The sequence below is a fragment of the Astyanax mexicanus genome, chromosome 10 (assembly GCF_023375975.1).
Source record: "Astyanax mexicanus isolate ESR-SI-001 chromosome 10, AstMex3_surface, whole genome shotgun sequence".
NCBI classification, from domain to species: Eukaryota; Metazoa; Chordata; class Actinopteri; order Characiformes; family Acestrorhamphidae; genus Astyanax; species Astyanax mexicanus.
Genome location: NC_064417.1, coordinates 1,653,846 through 1,680,248, shown reverse-complemented (window position 1 = coordinate 1,680,248; position 26,403 = coordinate 1,653,846). Strand labels below are relative to the sequence as shown.

Sequence of the window (26,403 nt, the reverse complement as noted above, 5' to 3'; positions counted from 1 at the left end):
TATTAAAAAAAACTAAACAATTTTCTAGAATTAAAAACTATAAATAGAACTTACTTTCTAAATGTTCCTGAATTTTTTTCCTAATAATAAGTGATATAATAGGTTTAAAAAAAAGATTATAAAACCGTAACTAAAGAATTTAATCTTTTCACGACTAAATGAAACTTCCTTTTCTCCTTTAGTCTAACTATACATACCATACGATCCTATAAACTGACTTAACAGGAAGGAATTACCTGACAGTTTTCCAATGTACATAAATAATCTGGCGTCTGTGTGCAGAGGTTTGGCAGGTGATGTGTAACCTGAACAGTGCAGGTATTGTTTGGCTGAATTTTAGCATCACTTCCTTCATCCACTTCCAAGAAACATCAGCATTTATATAAAGCCACACCAGTTTAGGTCCTATAGTTTTATCTAATTCTACACAAAAGTGTTTTATATACTGTAAACAGTATACTGGAAAAAAATAAAAAAAATCACTTCAATTTCTCTGATTTTGCTATTTATAGGTTTATGTTTGAGTAAAATGAACATTGTTGTTTTATTCTATAAACTACAGACAACATTTCTCCCAAATTCCAAATAAAAATATTCTCATTTAGAGCATTTATTTACAGAAAATGAGAAATAGAAAACAATTCATAAGTTCATATTCATAAAGTTTTAAGAGTTCAGAAATAATCAATATTTGGTGGAATAACCCTGGTTTTTTAATCACAGTTTTTTTCATGCATCTTGGCATCATGTTCTCCTCCACCAGTCTTACACACTGCTTTTGGATAACTTTATGCTGCTTTACTCCTGGTGCAAAAATTCAAGCAGTTCAGTTTGGTGGTTTGATGGTTTGTGATCATCCATCTTCCTCTTGATTATATTCCAGAGGTTTTCAATTTGGTAAAATCAAAGAAACTCATCATATTTATTTTTAATTTTACTGTTTTCACTTTCTGACACTTTTTGACATTGCAATTTGTCAGTTATTCACTGTCAGCGTGTCGAAATGTTAATGATGCATGCATGTTATTTGACAGCACTGGAGGCTAAATTGTTCAGTCGGAGAGTGATTGCATGTGTTCAGCCTGGATTGTGAAAGTTTGGAGTGATCTTTATGACTAAAAAAGGAAAGAAAATGTCACTCTGAGGTAAAGGAGTGTGACGATGCTGCTCTAAAACAATTGGAAAAGTGATCTTTATCATTTTTCCAATTGTTTTAAAGCATCATGGTCACACTCTCTCTTACATAAGAGTGAGATTTTTCTGTTTATAGTCAGATCTGGTCTCTCCAGTCTGTATTGTCTTGTGTGTGTTTCCTGAACAGCCTCTCAAGTTCATGTCAGTTCATGACATTGACATAATTACTAGTACACTGTACGCAAAAAAGGATTTAAAACAGTGATATAGAGCGTTTGTTTTGTAGTGACAGTGGAAGGACTGTTTGATAAATGTTCTAAATGAAATTACACACAAATAATCCTTAAATAATTCAAATAACTTCTTATTTACTTGCTTGCATGATAGATAGATAGATAGATAGATAGATAGATAGATAGATAGATAGATAGATAGATAGATAGATAGATAGATAGATAGATAGATAGATAGATAGATAGATAGATAGATAGATAGATAGATACTTTATTTATCCCGAAGGAAATTTGCTCCCAAAACCAATGTTATAGATAAATACATCAGTTTTAGCTAAAAACATGTACTTATTCTTTTAATTAATCATGGGTTTGGTTCATATTGGGTGTAATATGAAATAAACCAATCAGTGTGCCAGCTGTCATTCCCTTTAAGAGTCAGGTGAGCTGACTCTTAACAGCACGGCGCAATGTTATTTTATACTTTATTCTGTTTATTGTTGAGTTAAATGTACTCTGAAGATTGACTGTTGTCGAGGTTTTAATCAGTCAGTGGAGCTCCTGTATTTCCCACTGTCAAAATATACAGTATAGCAACACACCAGAAATTTACCTGAAGACATCTCACTTTCAGCAGACCACCACGCCCATCAGTGTAGATTTATTCCTAAACTCTGATGCTATTTTAACAGTGCATGCACAAGACATAAAAATAGATTGTTGACAAAGTGTAAGATAGCAATGAGCATCACGACACCTTGTGCAGGGTGTACGATATAGCCGAAGGTGTTTGCAACTTTAGGTCAGCTATGTTCTAATAAAATGACAATTTTAAGTAAAAAGTCATTTGTCATGAACAATAATAGCATCATGTTATGGAGACCAAAAAGCTCTGTATTCTTATAATAATCCAAATATGCTTTTTCGCAGTTCCGATTTCTTCACAACCTTGACGTTTTCCATTGTGTTCCCGTAATCAGTTAATTTTAAAAATCCCCTTTTTGTCATGAGACAGAAACTCGGCAAGTGCCTTTTAATATTTAACAGGTGCACTCTGGCAGACTGGCAGGTTTATAATAAATGGTTAACTAAAGGTTTGTGGGCTGAAAGTAAACGTACACAGTTTAACTAGTGCTGAAATCAGAGTGAAACTCTGATTAAACAAACTCTGCAATCTTTTACACATTTTTCCAAGTACATTCCCTTTCTGTCATCCACTTTTAGGGTTGAGGAACTGAATAACTGAATAATAAGGTATTTAGTTTCCTTTATTTAGGTAATCTCTGCCATTATTTCTCAGGGTTGATTCTTTACGTGAAGTTTAAGTGACATTCTATAAGGAAGTAGAGAAAGACCCTTTGTTTTTCCTTTAATACTCGTTTAGATTGAATCTACAGGTGCTTTCGGGACAAGCTGTAGAGTTCACAAACAGTTCTTCACTTAGACTGAATTATATGAAGAATTATACTGTTATTTATTATTTTAATAAGCATTTTAATCTACATTTTGAATTATTTAAATGAATATCCATACAGCTATGATATATTATTGTTTTTTAGTGACTTCATGAATGAAGTAAAAAATATTAATCTAAATAAAGCACATTAAGGGCCCTATCAGACATTCTCAAGGTGTGTCGCAATGATCGTTGCTATCTTACACCCCATTAACAGCCTTTTTTCACACCTTGTGCCTTTACAATTAAAATAGCACTGCAGTTTAGAAATATATCTACACTGATGGGCGTGGTGGTCTGGAAGTAAAGTGTGTTCAGGTCAATTTCTGGCGTCTTTCTTCTGTATCTGGGTGGTGAAAAGGTGCGCCACTGACCGATTAAAACCCTGACAACAGTCAACAGTCAGCTATCCAATTATATCTTAGCCATGCAGGAGCGCCATACACATTGCATGCACTAAGCACGTGTACACTCCCACTCCTTACACAGACACACACACAGTGACAAATCCAGCTTTTACACCAACAATAATAAGAATAAAGAATAAAACATCATTGTTGTTCACTTAAATGAGCTGCTGGCTCATAACCTGTATGTAATTTTTAACTATGAGGTGTTGACTGACCAGTCAGTTTGTGTTTCCCACAGTTTATTAGATGACTGCTAATCATAATGATAAAACTTTATGAATATTATGAATAACTCACGTCACCTGCTAGTGTTTGTGTAGTAATTACAACGTGGATTCATTTATTGCTCCTATATTAAGGAATGCTTGAGGTATTCTTATTTTTTTGCATGTTAATGATGACCCTTGATGTATAAGTGTAGGAGCAAATGATTACTCACTCAAGCCCTGTAATTTTGCCACCCAAGACAAAATGTTATTAAACCTGCTTTTAAACCTGACGTTTCTTTAGCAGTATAAATGATTATATGATTCATCCGTGCCATCGATTCACAGAACTCTATATATTGTTGAGAGGTGTGGTTGCTTAGGTCAGGCTTAATCTGCTTGCACTTTCGGAATGACTGAATGACTGAATGACTGAATGACTTTTAGTGGATGCCCAGTTTTAACTTTTTCACCCCAGTGAGAGATTTCACTTGAAATGAAACTAAAGTAGCTTCTAGGAAACTGAATGTCTGCAAACAGCTGCTGGAAGGAAGGTTTCTCTGTCGGTCTTTATGAGCAGCCTGATTGAGGAAGTTATTTTTTATTTTATTTGCAATACAAACACTTTAATAGTAATATAAATGTAAATATTGAATGAATATTGAATGTAGATTTAAATGTAGATTAAAGAGTTTACTAATGTTTATCTGTGTATTAACTGTTGCTAAGTTGGGCAACAATGCTGGTATGAAAAAAATCTATCAAACTAAACTAAAGACCAAATGCAAACACAACTGTGATTTAGAGCAGGGGCCTCGGTCTGGCCTGGGCTTCCGGGGCTTTAGCCCCGAATAATTTTCTAGTAGTCCCGAATCGTTTCGCTCAGCTCAGCTGTATTATTAGTGAGGAGACAGGACACTGACTGTGTGTGAATATAAAATCTCTTAGCTCGAATCACAGAGCAAGTTCAATAATATAGTTCCGCCTTTCAGGAGAAACAGCCAATCAGCTTGCTGGTTTTGCGGAGCGCGGTGGGCTAATATGAAAGCACCCATAGATGCATATGATGCCCGTCTCACCCAATCCACCCCCTCCGCCTCGCTGGGGAGGATTTTTGAGGGTTTTTGAGTTCTTGCAGTGGGGTTGCAGCGCTGATGTTAAAACATATCTGGATTAGCGGTGGGCGATATGGCTCTAAAATAATATCACGATATTTCAGGGTATTTTTGTGATAACAATATACTTGGCGATATAGGAAAACTAAAATAATTCATTCATTTCAGGAATATAGTATAATAGTATAACAGTATAATGAAAATGTGGCAAAATAAATAATATAGCGTAAAATGATATAATTCAGCAAATAATATTGCAGAATATTTAGTGTATGCATATAAACTGCAAACTAAATCAATTATACAATAAATACACCTAAAGCTTCACAGTAAATAATAGACTACTTTTAAGACAGAACAGCCCTATTATCACAATATGGATTTTTAATATCATGATATTTCTGTGCCACGATATATTGTATACGATATAATATTGCCCACCCCTAATCTGGATATACAGCGATTTTTCTAAAAGAAAAGTAATGGTAGGCTAACCATGTAAACTGTGATGATACTGTTTCTGATAACTGCTTAAAAAGACTCGTCTCTGAATTAAAACACACAGATCAAACCCGCTGTGGGCTTAATAAAATACAGCCTGTGACTCATTTAGCTTAGCTTTAGAATTAGCTAGCTTAGATAGATATAGTCAAGGTTTGAGTTGTACCTGATCAGCCAATAACTAATTCATTTTCAAATTGTGTTTTCCATCTCTGAAATATTAATAATCGTCGTCGTCCTTCTCTTACTCCTTACACTACAGCTATTCTGGTCCACAGTCTGGTTACCTCTCGTTTAGAATACTGTAACTCTCTTTATTTTGGCCTGTCACAAAAAAAAAACCTACATAAATGACTATTGGTTAAAATGCAGCTGCCCGTGTCATGTCCCACAGTGTTGCCATGAACGTTCTGTTTTTCATCTGAGCTCAGATCCTGGCAACAGAAGGTTTCGGTAATGCCTGGAAAACTGTAGATGCTTGAGTTTGAGGTTCGTTGACATCGGAGACTTTATCCCGTCAAACATGTGATGATTATAATGGTTATGAAGACGTTCTGACCATAAGATCATGACTAAGCATTAATTCCCCAGAGGTATTTCCTGGAGATCCTTTGGTCACTCAGAACCAGAGACAAGTCACTGAGACAATGAACAGCCTTTAAATGGAAACTGTTAACATCTCCAGTTACTTTACTTTTCACGATGCAGTTCCTGATTTGTTCAGTGTAATAATCTTATGTCACGCAGCTCTGCTGTAGACTTTCACTTTGATGGAATCTGCCCTTTTACCAGGCGGGCCAACAGTTGTGGAGGGAACTGTAAATGAAACATTTTCTAATAATTTTTTGTGTTATATAATTTAATTACACAGAAAAACAGTTGACTTTGTGAATAAATTCGAAATATTATAAAATGTCAATGGGAAAATGCAGCCAGCATTCAGAGTAATCTTCAGGACGCAGCTGATGTATCCTTCCAAATACTCCCACAGTTGCCTACAAGTCTCTGGGCACAGGCATCCAATACAGGGGACATTAAAAAAAAAGAATATATATATTAGTTAATTTAATTTAACTGGACTTTATGTTAGAGTATTAGATTCTTCTTTTTTTGTGCATTACAGGCAGAAAATAGCATTTTTATATTTTTCCATAACTGGAATATATCTATGATGCACTACGTCCTTAATATTTAACAAAACATTTTAATTCATTAAATATTAATTATAAATAAATAAACAAACAAACACTTTTTACGTGTTATAATTGTTAGATATTTTACATATTTATTATTTCTGTATTGTGGAGCTTCAGGAAACATTGGGAAATATAAAAGTTTGCTAAGTCAAACATTGACGTTTTTAATATTGGTTTGCTCCTGTTTCCTACAGTAAACCTTTAGGGGAAAAGGGTGAATAGGTGAAATCTACAGGTCCACAGTGAAGCACACAGGCCGTGCCCTTTTGCCGTAAATAAGGAAAGTTCTGGCAGCAGTGTGTGAGACATCAGCAAACAGTCTGAGAATTCAGAGGACTGCAGACCATGGGGACAAATAAACAGGCGGTGAAACCTCCCAGACCTGGACTTTCCACTTCTACCAACCACACAAACACTCATCAGAACTGATACTTTAAAAGCATTATGGTGGTGCAGGAAGGCACGTAGCATCTAAAACAGTGGTGGGTATCGGGTGCCAATGTTCAGTCCAGTTTACTGATTGTCCTGCCAATTAACTGCTGATTTCAATCAGTAGCTGTACAGTACTGTACTGTATATCCCAAAGCCTTGGACTAGTAAATGGCAAGTGAAGAAGTGAAGGACAGCTAAAAAAATGCAGCCAGCATTCAGAGTAATCTTCAGGACGCAGCTGATGTATCCTTCCAAACCCACAGTTGCTCACAAGTCTCTGGGCACATACATGCAACGTAAATGGGGAAAATGACCACCTAGAACCATAACAATTGGGTTAAAATGGTGTAAAACACAGCCACCCCATGAGGGTTTATTAAAAAAAAAAAACACACACGTCATTGCTGACATTATGACTATTATAAAAATAAATAATGCCAGAAGCCAATAGGAAAGATGTACTTTTTGTGTAATACACAAAGACAAGTAAGGTGGACTTTAGCTAACATTTATTCACATAAGGGTTTAAAAATTCTTAAAAATGTAAAAATGTCTATAAAATGATCATACTGTCTGGTCTACAGAGAAGTGATTGATTTACAATTTTACCAGAGGGGAATTTCTGACAGTCTAAAGCTGATTATACCTTTTCTACCATGCATTTAGTTCTCTCCCTTATATTGACCCAACTATTCTTCTCTCTTACCAATAGTATAGTCTACAACAGACAGATATTGTGTTTATTTAGAGTGTATTTAGAGTTTTAAAAATCTGAATACAGATCAGATAAAAGGATGTTAGCGATTGTAAAAAAAATTAACAGGGAAATTTTGAGAGGTGCTTGTTGTAAGACAGTCCGCCTACAGTCTAGAGTGGGCGTTTTGCCTTTTTCTTGTCTTTTTGGCACATTGTTTTTAGCCTTTGTCTCTAGGAGGTTAGATTGTTTAGTAAGGTGTGTCTCTAGGCATCTAGTTTCCTTTAAACAATCACTAGGTTTGGAATTCACGTTTTTTGTGTTACTGGTACTGTATCCAACCATTCCTCTCCCTTATCAATACTCCTCAACAGACAGATATTGGGTTAGTTGTATTTTGAGGTTTAAAAATGTGCCTGGAGATCAGATAAAAGGATGTTAATGACTGTAAAAAAAAACTTTACTAGGGAAATTTTGTGAGGTGCTTGTTGTCAGACATTCCGTCTACAGTCCAGAGTGGGCGTTTTGTCTTTTTCTTGTCTTTTTGGCACATTGTTTTTAGCCTTTGCCTCTGGGAGGTTAGATTGTGTAGTAAAGGTGTGTCTCTATGCTGAAGCGTAACTGGAAACTTCAAGCTTCCTTTAAACAATCAATAGGATTGGAATTCACGTTTTTGTGTTACTGGTTCTGTAACCGATGCTCTGAGTATTGTTAAACTACAGTGTATAGCAGCGGTTGATGTAAATCTCGTCTTTGTGTTGCAACAAGTAAGAATAAGTGTCTGAAGAGAACTCTCCAAAACGATCATATTGTCTGGTCTACAGGGAAGTGAATGCTTTACAAAGTATACAGAGGGGAATTTCTGACAGTTTAAAGCTGATTATAAGTTTTTAAACCCTGTTATATATATATATATATATATATATATATATATATATATATATATATATATATATATAGTTGTGTTATAATAAGAGTAGGATATTTTTGCCTGTAACCTGGAAAACCGCCTCCAGCAATTAAGGAGGAACAGCCGGGTTTTAAATAGTATATTAGGAACCTGCCAGTAAGAACCACAGTGAATAACACCATGCCTGTCAGCAAGTGACGTGAATAAGTGGCAAACCTCAAACACTCCCATTACATTTAATGCTGAGAGCGGCGGAGAGCTTACAGCGGCTTGAGAAAAGTATTCATACCCTTTTTTTTTACTTAACTTTTTCACATTTTGTCATCTTACAACCACAAATTAAATAATTAAGTATTTTATTGCGATTTTAGAGGAGAACTCCAGTGTAAAATGGACTTTTACTGTAGTAAAACATGATAAAAAGTTCTTATCTTTGATGAATAGCTCACCTCCGTTCTCCCACAGCGTTCAGAGATCCAGAAATTTTAACAGTCTGTCCAACAAACAACCTTCAGACTGGGAGACACGGGGCATAATTTACCCTGATAAATCACTTTTTACACCGTTATCCAGCTCAAAGTAGCTCCACACCTCCTTACTAGAATCCAACAGGAGAGCTCTGACATTTAAAACGAGGCATTAATAACTTAAAAAGTGCACAAAAAGCTTATTAAAAACCACTGTTTACATCCTTTAACACTACTAGCTTCAGCTCCGAGCGCCGCCATCACTGTACTGATAATAACAAACATACATATACATAGACAACGCATACCATAGCAAGGACGTGTGGAGATACTTTAAATTATTTTGAAAATTTCTGGATCTCTGAACGCTGTGGGAGAACGGAGGTGTGCTATTCATCAAAGGTAACTATTTTTTTATCATGTTTTACTACAACAAAAGTCCATTTTACACCAGAGTTCTCCTTAAAGTGATATACATGATTTTTAAAAAATTTTATGCAATCACTTTAGTAATAAATCAATATTTTCTTATCTATCAATCTATCCTTCAGGTAAAGAGTAGAGATCTTCTGAATGACCCACCTTTAGCGTCTTTTAACTATTTACACACAGTGAAAACATTTTAGTTCTTATAGATATAGATATTATATTATTAGATTATTAGATAGAGCTACATGGTTAACTATAGATAAATATGTGTAACATATAGCATTACACACATGGTTATCGGTTAATGAACACCCTTAAGTTCTCCTTTTAAATAACACTGTTTGGGATATTAAAACAGTAATAACTAAATTATTCTGAGTCAAATTGACAAATATTAAGTATTTTGAATTCTGTAAAATTCTTCACATGTAATGGCACTGTTTAATATTCCTTAAAATACCCTTTTACAGTACAACCCTAGAATATGACAAAGTAGATTATAGAAAACAAGACATGAATCATCATTATCAGCAATAACTTGTTGCCTACTTCTATTTAAAACTAGTGGGTGAAGGTTTAATACAGAACCTATTGAAAATGGTACTGCTGTTTATAGTACAAAAAAGGAACTATACCCCACTATTTTATGACTGGTATTAAAATTATTCATTCTTTTTCAGTACAGCACAGATCCCTGTTGCATTAAGTGTGATTTACATTTAATAAATTCGAAATATATTAGTCTATATTTTTGTATATTGAAAAGGCAGAGAAGGAAAAACCATCTTAACTTTCAATAAAAGTTTGATTTAAAAATGATTTTATTTAATGTACAGTCATTTAGAAGCCGTTTTTATTGGTCTACTCATCATGGAATTTCAAAGAAATGTGTGACAGCAATGAAACTTAGTTAGATATTTAATATATTAAGCTCTTTATTGAGTTGATTGGGGTTTTGAGCCATTAAGTCTCATTTATTTTATCCCTTTATACAATTATTACTTAGACAAACTGAATACAGTATTAATTTAATTTTACTGAGTAATCTGTTCATTAAAGCATCATTTTAAATCCATTCCATATTTATAACATTTACTTCAATGCATAAAATAAATATCTCACACAATCGTATAATCTGATGTTAGAATTTTGTTGATGTGTTTTTTATGACAGAGAAACACAAAAAAAAACAGAAATACATTGATACATAACAGATTCACCGTGCAAAATAATAATATCTATGCCAGCATATAATATTAATATTATGCGTATGTTCATAAATAGTCCTCGCTGTCCTTCATTGAACTGAAGTCATGTATGTTTATATATAAACACATATACATAAATTAACTATATCATTATATTACAAAACATCACACATACAGTAATTACATTATAAATACAGAGAAAAAAAAAAGAAAATACATAAATAAAATTTATTTCCACACATAAAATAAAGAAAGGATATTTTTTTCTTCATAATTGTTGAAACACTGTTGTTAAGTACAATTCATAAGTCTTCATAACAACTGTCTACCCATAAAACCTACCATAACCATTTATAAATGTTTATACATATATACAATATATATACAGCTCTAGACAAAAAAATGAGACCACTTAAAAATTATGATTTTCTTTGATTTTAACAAATTAAAAACCTCTGGAATATAATAAGAGGAAGATGGATGATCACAAACTATGTTTACACCAGGAGTAAAGCAGCATAAAGTTATCCAAAAGCAGTGTGTAAGACTGGTGGAGGAGAACATGATGCCAAGATGCATGAAAAAAACTGTGATTAAAAACCAACCAGGGTTATTCCACCAAATATTGATTTCTGAACTATTAAAACTTTATGAATATGAACTTGTTTTTTTTGCATTATTTGAGGTCTGAAAGCTCTGCATCTTTTTTGTTTTTTTCAGCCATTTCTCATTTTCAAATGTTGTCTATAGTTTATAGAATAAAACAACAATGTTAATTTTACTCAGACATATACCTAAAATATAAATAGCAAAATCAGAGATTTTTTTCCAGAGTTGTATATATACATATATAGCCTTAAGAGTCCCACTTCATTGTGAACTCCAGAAAACATCTCATAGTTGGAGAATACTGTGTGTGTTTGTGTTTCATTTAGCCTTCAATTAACATTTGCCCTTAATTGTTATATTCCTTCATTTTTTTCTAACTTTTAGCTCTTTAGATCTTAAGCCATGCTGTTCTTCACCCTCTCAAAGATCTGCCGCACCTTCACCGCAGGAACACAACCCTCTCGCAGAATGCTGATCGTACCTGAAAAACAAAACTGAAGAGTAAGTATCTAGAAGTATATATATATATATATATATATATATAGATACATATTTTTTTTTAGATTACCTTTAAAATTCTTAATTTCTAGATTTTTTTAGATACAGAATTTTTATTATTATTTTTACCTTCATCGATTTTTAAGCAGTTGACCACAGTTGACGCCACCACTTCATTGGACTCTCCGTCACACAGAACTCCTTGGATCTTGTGTCCGAGGCGACTGTGAGGAAGAGAAGGGAATAATGCTAATGTTTAACAGGAGTATCTCTGCCTACTGAACTACTGAACTACTGAACTGTAAACATTTTTTTTCATGCACTAAAGGATTAATAATTGATGTTTTAATGTAAAAAGACAGTTTTAATCTAAGTAATGAGGGGTATTTCCGTGTCACTGTGTTATAAACGCTCTGTTCACTCTCTGTCTACACTTATTGAATAGTGATTGACAAAAAACAATTTATGTAATAATTAAATTGGCCGGCGACCCATTTTTTTTCTTCTAAAGGTGAAGACCTTTAGAGACGAGCGTCTCCAAGCTGCTTATTAAATAAATGGATCAGTAGGCATTAAAAAAAAAAGAATTGGCTCGGAAATGGTTTTAACAATAGAGCATTGTATTATTCTTCTTATTTTATTTTATTTATTTAATTTTTGATGGACATTTGGACTGCAATACTGGTAATAGTATTAAACTAATACACTTAATTTTAAAGCACACAAAAAGGGAACTCACCTAATGACCATGTCGTGGTGAGTGCTGTCAGGTTCACCGCTGGGGTTTGCAGAAGTGATAGCCAATGGGCCGGTGATCTCACACAGGTGGGCGGTGACTGTGTGGTCGGGAACTCGGATCATGATGCTTTCTTTGGTCCCCACGCGGTCGTATGCTGGTCCCACACCTTCAAATATAGAAGAGGAAGATTATGTAAGGAGGTTGGGCTACTCAAAAAAATGCTATTATTTAAGACCATTACTCAAGAGCACCATTACTCAGGAGCACCATTACTCAAGAGCACCATTACTCAGGAGCACCATTACTCAAGAGCACCATTACTCAGGAGCACCATTACTCAAGAGCACCATTACTCAGGAGCACCATTACTCAAGAGCACCATTACTCAAGAGCACCATTACTCAGGAGCACCATTACTCAGGAGCACCATTACTCAAGAGCACCATTACTCAGGAGCACCATTACTCAAGAGCATCATTACTCAAGAGCACCATTACTCAGGAGCACCATTACTCAAAGATATTCAATGGATGATGTTGGATGATGCTCACCAAGTTTGAAGAGCCAGTCCCCCTTTGGTACGATACAGCTGATGCCTCCTGGGTAGACATTTCTCATGAACTCCCAAAGCAGGGGGCTGAATGGAGGTTTAGCTGCTACAAGCTGCTCCACACTGGAGATACAGATGCAGATGGGCTTCTCTGCTGGACGATCCTATGAAGAAGAATGAATGTACATTTGCAGAGGTTAGATAATGAAACTGAAACACCTGGTTTTAGAGCACAATAATTGATTGTGGTGACGGACAGTTCTGGTGGAAACAGGAGAGTTGAGGTGCACATTGAATTCTGCGTGATTTTATCAGCCGTGGTTTTATGGGGTTTTTTTTTATACAATCCGGGTTAGCACCCGAACATCCCTTTCAGACAGCTTCCTCTTACAGCGTCCACAGTTAATCCTGTTGGATGTGGTTGGTTCTTCTTGGTGGTATACTGACATTACCCTGGATACTGTGGCTCTTGATGCATCACAAAGACTTGCTGTCTTGGTCACAGGTGCTCCAGCAAGACGTGCACCAACAATGGTATGTCACCTGTAATGTTGTGTGCATTGCAATATTTAGAGCAGAACTGTGCTCTTACCCTGCTAATTGAACCTTCACACTCTGCTCTTACTGGTGCAATGTGCAATTAATGAAGATTGAACACCAGGCTGCTCCAATTTAGCCATGAAACCTAAAATCCCACACTAAAATGATGACAGGTGTTTCAGCTTCATTGTCCAACCCCTGTACATATGGAGGTCAACCAACCAGGTGTTGATTTGATTCTTAATAAATATGATACTAAAATGAGTGCACTGTGTTTGCAGTGTAAAGCATTGGAGCATTTAGCTTACTTTGATATTGTAGATCTTCTCAATTGCGCTTGGGTTCTTGCAGGAAGCAGCCAAAGCATAGACAGTATCTGTTGGAATGCCACAGACGCCATCTTTTTCAAGCAATTTGGCGATTTGTAGGAGTCCGGCGGTCCCTCGAGAGCTAGCGATCGGACAAGGAGTTGTTGAAGCAGCACCCTTCTTCTTTTTGTTCTTATAAAGAAAAATTACAAACAGTAATTAATATATTTCCATGGTAAATAATGATATAATGTATAATGAAGCAATTATATAAAAATATAATCTACCTTGATCAGTGAAGGGCCAAGCGAGATCAGATTTTTGGAGAAGATGCAGTTGATGAGTGACGCCAACATCCCGAAGAGACAGGTGATTGCAAACAGTGAAAGCATAGCAACTGAAAAAAAGAATATTACATGTTTAAAAAAGCATATAGATGCCATAAATTGATCTATAAACAATAAACGAAAGTTGCAATCTTTTGTTTTGTATCAGACAAGCATTACCTTCCAGCTGATAGGGCAGTCTACCAACAGTGGAGAGAAGGAAGCAAACCAACATGATCTCCATGAGCGTGGTCATCATCAGCAGAACTAGATTGCCATAAGCAGCTGCGGAATATGAACACAACGAGTTTAGCTGACTGGAAACAATCACATTTAAGAAAAGTAAGTTTTTAAAGCAAACCAACTCACCAATCAGCATCAAGAAAGCATTGACCACCAGAAAAGCTATAGCTCCTGCTGTAAAGCCGCCAGCTGAATCGATGGTTATGTGCAGATGCTGTCCTGTTAAAATACAATAAAGACCATGTGTATCAGTCAGGAAACATACAATATATTGGTCAGTAATACAGCTCTGGAAAAAAAAATTAAATACCACTTCAAAATGATGAGTTTCTTTGATTTTACCAAATTGAAAACCTCTGGAATATAATCAAGAGGAAGATGGATGATCACAAACCATCAAACCACCAAACTGAACTGCTTGAATTTTTGCACCAGGAGTAAAGCAGCATAAAGTTATCCAAAAGCAGTGTAAGACTGGTGGAGGAGAACATGGCAAGATGAATGAAAACTGTGATTAAGAACCTTAGGTTTATTCCACCAAATATTGATTTCTGAACTCTTAAAACGTTATGAATATGACCTTGTTTTCTTTGCAGGCTCACTATTTAAGGTCTGAAAGCTCTGCATCTGCATGTTTTTTTTTTTTTTAGCCATTTTCTGCAAATAAATGCTCTAAATGACAATATTTTTATTTGGAATTCGAGAGAAATGTTGTCTGTAGTTTATAGAATAAAACAAAAATGTTCATTTTACTCAAACATACTTTATACCTATAAATAGCAAAATCAGAGAAACTGATTCAGAAACTGAAGTGCTCTCTTCATTTTTTCCAGAGCTGTATATAAAGTAGTTGTACAAAGTTAGTTTATATAAATTAAAAATCACATGCACATACCTCCAAATCTAAACCAGGTCCATGTGGCCCAAATGGCGGCGTAGAAGGAAGGGATGACCGAGCCAAACCTCTTTCCGCCTTGAACCTGAAGTCGACTGACGTAGGCCTGGATGATGGCCCCTGGGATGAGCACCCAGGGTACGGTCAGCTCTAGAAAGCCAGGGAGGGGGTGGTTGATGTGGATGGCTGAGAGCGCTGCCACTCCATTGGTGAAGTAAAACAGAGCATCTGGTAGTTGGGAACCTTTTCCGTTGGTCTGTTCCTTCAGAGACTTTCTCCTGCAGCCTAGACCATTCTCGAGTCGGTCGGTGGAGACCGGTTGAGGTCCGACCGGAATCAGAGACTTCTCAGCGATGGTGTTGATCATGCGAGCGAATGTGCCGTACAGCGAGAGAGCAGTGAAGATGGCACAGATCACGCCGAAGAAGATGTAGTACCTGTGAAGAGGGATCTGGGAGATTGTTGAGATGGTTAGCAGGAAGAAAATGGCATTGTGGAGGAGTTCCAGGGTGTCCATGTTCAGGCATGCGATAATGAGAACCAAGGATGCTGCCAGGAAGAACCAGTCTCCCACCATGGCCGGTCTTCCGGTGGCTTCTTCGCTTCGTCCAATCACAACAGACACCACATACTCTTCCCAGGTCTTCACAAGCCAGTAGGTGCAGTGCAGGGCGAATTTGGTGGCGTGGTAGCAGTCTTGGCGCAGGTAAGCGTAATAACTGGAGAGAAGTTGGGTGGCGGAGTTGATGGTGATCCAGATGGCGCCTAGCGTGAGCGTTGGGAAGTAGCCGAAAGCGTAGAAGGCGAAGATGAAGGCTGAGATGGTGTCGCAGAAGAAGCCCAAGGCCATGGGTTCGGCGTATTTGGTGTTTTTCTTCTTCTCTTGGCCTAAACTCTGGGAGCTGCCGGTATTGGTGGTCCCGAGGAGCAGAACGTTGAAGAGAGGGTTACCGAAGCCCTTGAGGACGTAGCGTTGGGCCAGACCTTTGATGAGCAAAGCTGCTGAGCCATAGATGGCGAAGATCAAAATGAGGAGCTCCAGAACTCCAGAGACCACCAGAGCCCAGCTACCTACGAGTCCGACGGCTTCAAACACCAACGTGAGGGTGATGGCTCCAAACACAAAGGGCATGATGTAGTTCACTGTGGCCGAGCAGAACGCCAGAAGCAAGGAGAGGAAGATGTAGGGAACCAAACCAGCTATGGCGGCTTCACCGATGAATTTAGGAACAGTGGTTGCATTGGTAGCGGTGGAGTTTGTGATTAAGTTGTCGAGTGAAACATTTACTAAAGTTGAGGAATTAATAGGACCTTCTTGGTAGGCTCCTATAAATATTCTTGTGGCTCCATAACTTCCCCAAAGAGCTGCATAAGCAATGAAGGATGTGCCACTGAGATGGTCATATTTACGGAAGGAAAGGAAGCCAGCGATTAACTGGCACACTCCACCAATTAGAATCAGGTGAACACCTAAACAGGACCAGAGAAAGAAAGCAGACATTAATTTTTACTACTTATTTATTAAAAGTTAGTTTTTATCAGAAAAACTGCTTTTAAAAATGACCTGCAAGGATGTTCTCAACTCCGAACGCTGGAATCCCACTTCTGGCACCATTGAAGTTCTGGAGGAGCACCAGAAATGCACTGATACCATTGGACAAGAGGCCGAGCACCCCAGGCTCGCTGTAGAAACTGGCAGGAAAGCCATTTGCTGATGCCATCAAGTCGGTTGACTTAAGCTGATAAGGCTGTGAGATAAGATAAGATCAAACAAAGTGAAAAACGAGGGAGAAATATTTATTTAATAGGCCTGTTAACGATCTTTCAAACCGTGGGTTATTGGACTGGAAGAACATTAAACACATTATTATTAACACCTTGACCAGTAATTGTTCAATAACCTAATAATACAGTAGATACTGTATACACATTAACTACATGAACAAACATAATATGATACTTGATCATTTATTATTTCTGCTGAAATCAAGTGTTTTTAAATGGTTAAATGGTTTATTCTGCATTCGGTGTAACTTAAAGTACCTGTCTTCTATGCTCCAGAGAACAAATATCATCATATTTCAATCCCAACGACCTTAAAAGCACCATAGTTCCAGAAAACCCACAAATATAATTTATAAATATAATAGATTCATATTTATTTATTTATGTGTTTAAAAGTGACTCTTTTAAACGTATACAATAGCTGAATACATTTATTAGTGGGGATATGTATTAACTTTTGGACCTAAAATGTATAAAAAGGGTGGATAAACAGTAAATGTGGCAGTTTTTGAGCGTAGTTGATGGAAAAAATAGCCAAAAAACAAACATGAAAAACATATTTCATGGTTCTGTGAGCAAAAAACTTTTTTTCCTTCCTTTTATCCAAAAAAGATAAACTTTGTAAAGCTAAACTGTTTAATTTGAGCTTATGTCCAATTATTTTAAATTCATCCTACACTGAAGTCTTACTCAGCTTCTGTATTGTATTTAAGACTGGTCAGATTATGTATGTATTACATTCATATATATAAATACAGTTCTGATTCATTTACTAATTAACATGTTATTTATTGATTTCTCATTACTGCACACATCCATTTAAATATTTGAATATTATAGACTACATATTATACTGCTACAGACAAAAAACAGCCACCTCTTATTTTTTTTAATTAAACTATTTATAAAAATTAAGTGTATATTAGGATATGTGATTAGTTAGGATTAGTTTAGTTTAGGATTATAACTAGGTTTAGCTTTAATATAACCTTTTAGATTTAATTTAGAGATCAGTTTAACTTAATATATATTAGAAAGTAAAGTGTGTAAAGTAAAGAGCTCAGCAAAAAAAAGACATTTTTTTCCATTCAAACTAGAAAATCGACATTAAAAACGGAACAAATTTGACTTATTAGATTTTCTAGGATTCTCTAAACCTTTGATCCATGTACAGATTATAATATTTCTAAAGATTTCCTCCTCTGTCTCTCTCTCTCTCTCTCTCTCTCTCTCTCTCTCTCTCTTTCTCTCTCTTTCCCGCCCTCTTGACTCTTGTAGTGTATCGTATGCATTTGGTTACAGCCCTTAAACAGGTGAGCTGTATTTCATATCCTGCCGCCAGCGTGAGCGCTTGACACAGTGCTCTGTTCAGCGGCCAAACCAGGTAAAAAAAACCTGGCAAAGACTGACTGAGAGTCTGATACTGACCCAGCAGCTCCACACAGAGGCAGAGCTCAATACTGTAACTCATATCTCCTCCTGACTGTGATCATCACACTGCTGAGGAGCTCAGGGTCTGGAGATGACTCTAGAAGTTCATCAGAGTTCGGCTGAATGCATCAAAACTCTGGATATTAAAGCAGAAATCTAAATTCTGGAGGTAAGTCTAATTTTCTTTTCTTAAAAATGTAATAGAAAATGCATAGCATGTAAATTAAATGTAATTTAGTCAATGATAGAGTTCACAGAAGAGCCTTATTACTCTAATTTATCTACACTTCATTCTCAGACCAAATCAGACCAAATGACTGAAGTAAGGCAACTTACCTGGTGAAGCTCCTTGATCTAAAGTGTTGGGTTGCAGCAGAAGGATGCTCTATGTTTATAGGAAATGTGCTTCTGTGGAGGAGGCGGAGCCACGAAACTACACACCATCCCACGCCTCGTCTCCAGGGATGACATAACTGGCCCCACTCTAGAACAATCAGCTTCCTGCTTTGATGATGAGAAATCCCACCCAAGATGCTAAAAAAAGCAATGCTCTGGAAGTTTCGGCCCCAACTTCCTTCTGGGGTTGTATTATCAGCCTTTCAGAGGGCCACACTATAAAAGACTCACCTGAGCAACAGGAGCATCATCCTGCAACTCCAGCAGAGAGAGACTGAGACGAAAAAGAGAGACTGAGAGGATCAAGAACGAGAACGAGAAAGAAAACTTGACCAACTTCAACCTTCAAGCAACATTTCAACCACAACCTCAACCTCAACCTCAACCTTAACCTCAACCTTAACCTCAACCACACGAAGACAACATGCTCTCCAACGTACAGGTAATCAAACTTTATCGTCTTTTAGACTGGTACCATGGCTTAGACTGGCTAATATAGCTATTTATAGGTATATGTTTCAGTAAAATGAATATTGTTGCTTTATTCTATAAACTACACACAACTTTTCTCCCAAATTCCAAATAAAAATATTCTCATTTAGAGCATTTATTCTGAGAAAATGAGAAAAGACTGAAATAACAAAAAAAAGCAAAAAAAAAAAAAAAAAAAGCAGATGCAGAGCTTTCAGACCTCAAATAATGCAAAAAAAAAAACATGTTCATATTCATAAAGTTTTAAGAGTTCAGAAATCAATATTTGATGGAATTACCCTGGTTGGTTTTTAATCACAGTTTTCTTGCATCTTGGCATCATGTTCTCCTCAGTCTCCACCAGTCTTACACACTGCTTTTGGGTAACTTTATGCTGCTTTACTCCCGGTGCAAAAATGTTCTCTCTAACTAATTTAGTCAACTTTTTTTAAACATCTAGTCCTGGGTTTTGGCTTTGCTGATACTCCAAGCTTCAAGGTTCATAACCTTCCAAATCCTATGTTTATTATAATAATTATAATAATATTATATATATTATTATTATAATCCTGTTCATTTTAAAAATAAATACTGTTAATGATTTAAAACAGTTACAAATATTATTACACATGTGGAGTCCCACATGGCTCTATTTCAGGGTCAATTAAGTTGTTAATAAAGATGAGAAAAGTTGACAAATGAGTAAATTGCAATTATAAGGGTAACAAACAAACAAATAAAAAAAACACAAAAGAAGCCCTATTGTAGGTTTATTGTACAGGACAGGATTCACCTGTTCAGAGTTACCTGGGAGAGTGATGCCGCATGCCGCAAGTGTGTCATTAGTGGTGTAAAAAGCTTTTACATTCCTGAGGAATGCCTGTTATGCTGTCTTACAGACAGGAGTTTATGTAGTGGAAACTCATTCCTCATAGACAAATAATGACTAGACAATGAGATGATGCATCTGGTTAAACCTGATTAACTGAGCGGCGGTTTACTCAATAAAAGTCCTAAATATGAGTCAACCACCAACCACAATGAGCTATTTTGGGTTGTTACGCTTTGAGGAAGGACAAATATAGTACTGTAAAGTCTTATATTTATAGTATTTATAGTATTGTATTGTTGCTGATCAAATCAATTGAAATATTTAACCTATATCTTTATCTTTATATATTTTCCAGAAATCCTTCAGACCCCTGAGCAGCAACCTGACCATGGTCAGAGGACTCCATAAATCAGCGCTGGACGGTAAGCCAACACAGACACTGAACACATTTATTTATAATGTCCCCTCACTCTCTTACTTCTGTCTGGATGGAGAAGCGTTTACGGCACCTGCTGCTCGTGCCGAGACATTGTTTTTGAACACTTGGCCGCTGAGACACCGGCGGCGGCGGCGGTGAGAACGTCCCCAGTTGAAGCATTAAATGTTCTTTGCTCTGTGTTCAGTGATTGAGCGCCCAGCCCCGGAGGAAACCGTGACCAGCAGCTTTGGCAGGTTCATCCAGGGCGTGCAGCCAAGCCATCTTTCACCTAAGGTGATCCAGCGCAGCAAGAGGATGGTGCTGGACAGCATGGGTGTCGGGCTGCTGGGCAGCACCACTGAAGTCTTTGACCTGGCTCTTCAGCACTGCCAGGTAATACAAGAACTAAATGAACATTGCTGTTTTATTCTATAAACTACAGACAACATTTCTCCCAAATTCCAAATAGAAATATTGTCATTTAGAGCATTTATTTACAGAAAATGAGAAATGGCTGAAATAACAAAAAGATAATGCACAGTTTTCATGCATCTTGGCATCATGTTCTCCTCCACCAGTCTTACGCACTGCTTTTGGATAACTTTATGCTGCTTTACTCCTGGTGCAAAAATGTATTCAAGCAGTTCAGTTTGGTGGTTTGATGGCTAGTGAACATTCATCTTCCTCTTGATTATATTCCAGAGGTTTTTAATTTGGTAAAATCAAAGAAACTCATCATTTTTAAGTGCTCTCTTATTTTTTTTTATTATAATTGTGTATATACTACAATTTAAAGGTACAATACACAAGGTAAACAAGATAGGCTTACAGATAAAGGCCTAGTCCTAAACAGTACAAGTACAGTCATTTACTGTAAATCTCTAAAATGTAATGAAAGCAATGGTTTCAATGCTATTTATTAGCAATAGCTACCTATTAGCAACATGTACCACTTAAAAGTACAATATATTATATATCATATAAATAATATATAGCATAGAAAATTGCTGTTCTAGACACATTAGTAGATTATTTTGAACCTACTATAATTTTCCTATGATCACCATAATAGTGATGCTATTAATAGCTTCCTACTAGCAAAATGTAGGCCTACCATTTAAAGGTACAATACAAAACATAGCAAGCTTATTATAATAAAGAGGAATTCAGTGGTTACATGTTAGTCATATAGACTAGTTCAGCATTCAAAACAGAAGGTTTACTTTTAAAGGAAAATGTAACGTATGACTAGGCTTAATCGTTGTCCAGGAAACTAAAACTGGCCATACTGTATATGGTGTTAATCACACCATGACTAACTAAGTTCCTTTCTAAAGTTAAGGTGGGGAAGTAGTTAATAAAGCTTGTCATATTTGAACATTTCTTAGAAAAGCTTCTCAGAAAATGAGAAGCAAGAAGCATTTTAGTTTACTGTACTTCTCCACAGTTCGATATGTTCAATATCAATTCTTAAATTGTTTTTTGAACAATCATTTCCTAAGCAGAGACACTCAAAAACACACTGCCGCAAGGTTTGGGCTTTAATATGTCTGTTTTTCGTCTAGACTCACAAGATTTAGCCGCTGTTTTTCCACATGTGGAAAAAAACAGCACTGTGTCGACTGCTTACACAGAGTCTTAGACTGTTATGTTCCTAGGCTGCTATGTCCGTCCTTGTCCGGTGTGTGTGTGTAAGTGTGTTTGTAAGTGTGTGTGTGTGTATTAGTGCGATGGACTCATCCACTGACCCTATTTTTCCTTTTTCCCAAAAGCACATGTATGCACCCGATGACATCAGCTTTGTTTACGGGCGCAATGGCACCAAGCTCTCGCCAACCCTGGCTGCTTTTGTCAATGGAGTAGCGGTAAGACCTACTTCCTCTTTTTTTAAATGTATTTTATATTGGAAAAAAGGACGGTCCGGTCCAGTCATGTCCTGGTCTGTCCTTTGCTTTCCTGTCCAATGTCCAGGCATGTCCACTAGATTGCTTTTACAAGAAATATGTTATGGGTGGGTGAAGCAGTGAATCATCAGTTTCATTTTGAAGCACCACTGAGTTTAATCACTTGGGTGTTTTGCACTGAAGGTGGAAAATAAATGAAATAAATGTAAAAAAAAGGACATTTTCACCAGTTCCCTCAGTTTAAGGGAACTGGAGGAACATCCTTGTTTTTGGACATTTCCCCTAAGAGCCCAATAACAAAGCTTGGGTATAATGACGTGTCCTTCTGGAACTGCATTGGCTGTTCCAGTGCTGGACAGCATCATTCCCTTGGCATTTTTGTTATGATGAGGTTTGGCTCATTGGCTCACTAATTCCCTTATGTGTTGTTATATTAAATACAGTTTCATTGCCCAACCCCTATAAGTATTGGTATTGTTGTTGGAGCTTGGGTAACAGCCTAGAACTACTTCTTACTATCTTGTACCCCATAAACTGGAGGTAACACACCTTTGCTGGTCTTCTTCAGGTTCATTCCATGGACTTTGATGACACCTGGCACCCTGCGACCCACCCCTCTGGAGCCGTGCTTCCTGCCCTCCTTGCCATCAGCGACATGCTGCCCAAAAACAGCAAGCCACGTGGTGTGGACCTACTGCTGGCCTTCAACGTGGGCATCGAAATTCAGGGTCGCCTCCTGAGGTTCTCGAATGAAGCCCGTAACATTCCTAAAAGGTGAGATCTGAGGTCTTTCTTGCACGTTGAGTAGACTCTTTGACTCTTTGACCCTTTAAACCTTAAACGTACAGTATTTTAAGTATAGTATATCCCAACTCTCCCAAGACTCTCTGTGCTCTGTGGGGAACAACGTTTGCACATTTCATGGGCGTTCTCCGAGCTCTCACAGCTGGGATCTGGGAGAGGTTGCGTGTACTGCATTTAGATTCAGAGGAAGTCGCTGTGAATCCACGGTTTATAGACCAACACACGGCTTCTGTTCTGTTTGTACTCGCTGTCCTCGCTGCACTCTTATTTGCACGCTTATTTGGATTCAGAGTGGAATAAACCGACTTATAATTTGTTATTTCCTCACGAGCATGCTCTCAACAAAAACCACCTGTATTTTTTATAATTTGAACGAAGCCTGCAGACAACTGTGGTTAATGATGCATGGGGACTCTCATGAGGATCCACATACAGTGCATTGTCATTAAAACTTAATTAAAGCTTCCGAAGGCTGATCCTTATGAAAAATAAAAACAACTGTAATGGAAATATGCCCAATGGTTATTTACTATTACGACAATGTTATGGGCAGATTGAGATTGAGTATTCTGGCATATTTTATTAAGGGTATGCAAGGGAATTTGAACTTTTAAAGATTGAAAACTTAAATCCTAGAATGCTAACGCCATGTGATTTTCACTGTGTTGCTGCTGCCTGAGATGCATAAGACTTTGAGGAGCTTAAGGGAGCTCATTAATGTCATTGTCAATGTTATGGTTGATTCCCTCATTCCATCTATTAGTTAGTAATAAAGAGATATTTTTAATAAAAAATATTTTATAGGTATAATTTACCTGATATTATCTGGTGTTTGTGTCCCAGGAATGGGTGGACCAAAGACCCAAGGGCCAAGTTCCCAGCAGCAATATTTTTTAATATTTTAATTTTTTTTTGGTTAGGACATTACCTGTTAAGGATTAACTGATTTAAGCATTTTTATAGAAGTGTCATCCATGTTAGCTTCCTTTTTTATTTTATGTGATTTGTGAAGTTGTATGTTGTAAAAGTAAGGGTAAAGAAGGGTTCCAAAACTTAATTTTTTTAGTTTTCTTTCATATTTTAAAAGCTATAAAATAAATCTGACTTCTTTTCCTATTTCTCCTCAAGGTTTCATCCTCCAACTGTCGTAGGCACCATGGGCAGTGCCGCCGCCTGTGCCCGCCTCCTTTCCTTGGACCCGACTCAGTGCAGTAATGCCCTGGCAATCGCAGCTTCCCTCTCGGGTGCGCCAATGGCGAACGCAGCCACTCAATCCAAACCCCTCCACATCGGCAACGCATCTCGCCTGGGTCTTGAAGCTGCCCTCCTGGCCTCTAGGGGTCTTGAAGCCAGTCCTCTGATTCTGGACGCCGTGCCCGGGGTCGCTGGCTTCAGTGCTTTCTACGAAGACTACGCTCCTCAACCTCTTCCATCTCCAGAGGAAGTGGAGATGCACAGCTTCCTGTTAGAAGAGCAGGACATGGCCTTTAAGCGATTCCCAGCTCACCTCGGCATGCACTGGGTGGCTGATGCTGCTGCCACTGTCCACAAGGCCCTGATGGACCTTCCCATAAGAAGCATCTCCCCAAACATGGTGCAGGACATCCTGCTGAGGGTACCGCACTCCAAATACATCAACCGACCCTACCCAGAGTCCGAGCACCAGGCGCGCCATTCCTTCCAGTTCAACGCCTGCACCGCCCTGCTGGATGGGGAGGTGACGGTGCAGTCCTTCCAGAATGAGGCGGTCCTGCGTCCTGAGCTCTACGAGCTTCTGTCTCGCGTCAGAGTGGAGCATCCTCAAGACAACCCGGCCAACTTCAACCGCATGTACGCCGAGGTGGAGGTGACCCTGGTGAGCGGAGACGTGTTCAGAGGGCGATGCGATACCTTCTACGGCCACTGGAGGAACCCTCTCAGTGAGGAGAGCCTGAAGAAGAAGTTCCGCAACAACGCCGGCGCAGTGCTCACCCCCGACAGGGTGGACGCTCTGGTTCAGGCTGTGGACGAGCTGGAGTACCTGGATGACTGCACACCACTGCTGACTCCACTGCAGTAAAACATCACAACAACCCAACAACTTTAACAACCCCAGCCATTTATTATTTTTTTATTTACTGTACTTTCGCTTGAAGGACTTTTATTTTGCTTTCCTCCCAAATACTGAAATACTGAAATGAACTGTGATTTACAATGTAAACTTTAAAAGGATTTATTTACTAAATTAATAATTCATTGCTTAAATTTAAATTTAAATTTTAATTTAAGTTTAAAATGTTTTTTTTCTGTTTCTTTTTCTGTTCCTAATGAAGGATACTAGAAGTGTAGCTATCTGCAGCTATTTTTCTGTTTCTTTTTGTTGTTGTTATTATTGTTAATAATAATGATAATAATCGACAAGTCATACAAGTAACTGATACAGTACCGTATTTACTGGGAGGGAACAAAAGTGTAAATGTAAATATACTGAATGCTATTTAAATGTTAAAATGTTGTAATTAATAAATATATAATTATTTAGCTCTCATCAGGAGCTCTTTATATATTATGTGTATAAATTTAATATTATGTAATTATTAATGTACTTGTGTGTGTGTGACAGCAGTGTGATTAAGGCTACTTTTTAATGAGCCAGAATAAAAACACTAAATAAAATTATTCATTCATTAATTATCTTTGAGTCTCTACTTTTCATCTTTTACCATTTCTGAAGCATTGTGTTTTCTTATATTTGGGCATAAAACATGAGTTTCCATTGCATATCTTGCATACAGCATAATTTGCATCAGTGCATATTTTATTTATCAACATCAGATTCATCCTACTATCAGATACTAAAAAGAACACAAAATATGTTGAATTTAGCAATAATTACATAAGTTATTATGCAATTATTACATAAGTATTCACATAAGTTCCTTTATTTGGCATACACAATGCCAAATAAAGAGTCCTTGGGCAAGACTCCTAACACTATATACACCTACCCTGGTAACATGTTTTAAATAGAAATTGCAATGGATAAGAGTCTAAAATAAAAAAATATGTTAAGTAAAACATAAATGTAAAAGATCATCTTTATTTATTATTTTATTACTGATCTATATCAATAGAAATACAAATGAAAAACATGAAATTGGTTATTTAAGCTTTACCCCATATGAAATATTCTCCAGAAACTCTGATCACACAAAAACAGCTTTCAATGCTTGGACCCCTAAATATTGCAATAATATTTATTTAAGTAACAAGCTACATCTATG

The 26,403-nt window shown here is 37.0% G+C and overlaps 2 protein-coding genes and 1 long non-coding RNA gene across 3 annotated transcripts in view; 2 read left to right on the top strand and 1 right to left on the bottom strand.

The window, feature by feature from the left end:
• Nucleotides 1-10,314: 10,314 nt before the first annotated feature.
• Nucleotides 10,315-18,682, bottom strand: si:ch211-153b23.3 (uncharacterized). The gene is made up of 11 exons (XM_022683722.2): nt 18,652-18,682; nt 16,664-16,847; nt 15,100-16,569; nt 14,331-14,423; nt 14,142-14,246; nt 13,923-14,032; nt 13,636-13,827; nt 12,789-12,951; nt 12,238-12,403; nt 11,628-11,722; nt 10,315-11,481 (listed from the first exon to the last, which is right to left on the bottom strand). Exons 2-11 carry the CDS (start codon nt 16,818-16,820, stop codon nt 11,396-11,398), a joined length of 2,637 nt encoding a protein of 878 aa, XP_022539443.2. The 5' UTR covers nt 16,821-16,847; nt 18,652-18,682; the 3' UTR covers nt 10,315-11,395.
• The window catches only part of LOC125804806 (uncharacterized), a 296,742-nt gene continuing 283,699 nt past the window's right edge, over nt 13,361-26,403 (top strand). The window contains exon 1 of the long non-coding RNA XR_007440983.1: nt 13,361-13,500. This is a non-coding gene — a long non-coding RNA (uncharacterized LOC125804806). The remainder of the gene's footprint in view (nt 13,501-26,403) is intronic.
• On the top strand, nt 18,642-25,815 carry irg1l (immunoresponsive gene 1, like). Its single transcript, XM_049484381.1, has 6 exons — nt 18,642-19,153; nt 20,370-20,436; nt 20,638-20,825; nt 22,205-22,297; nt 22,905-23,110; nt 24,269-25,815. Exons 1-6 carry the CDS (start codon nt 19,136-19,138, stop codon nt 25,197-25,199), a joined length of 1,503 nt encoding a protein of 500 aa, XP_049340338.1. The 5' UTR covers nt 18,642-19,135; the 3' UTR covers nt 25,200-25,815.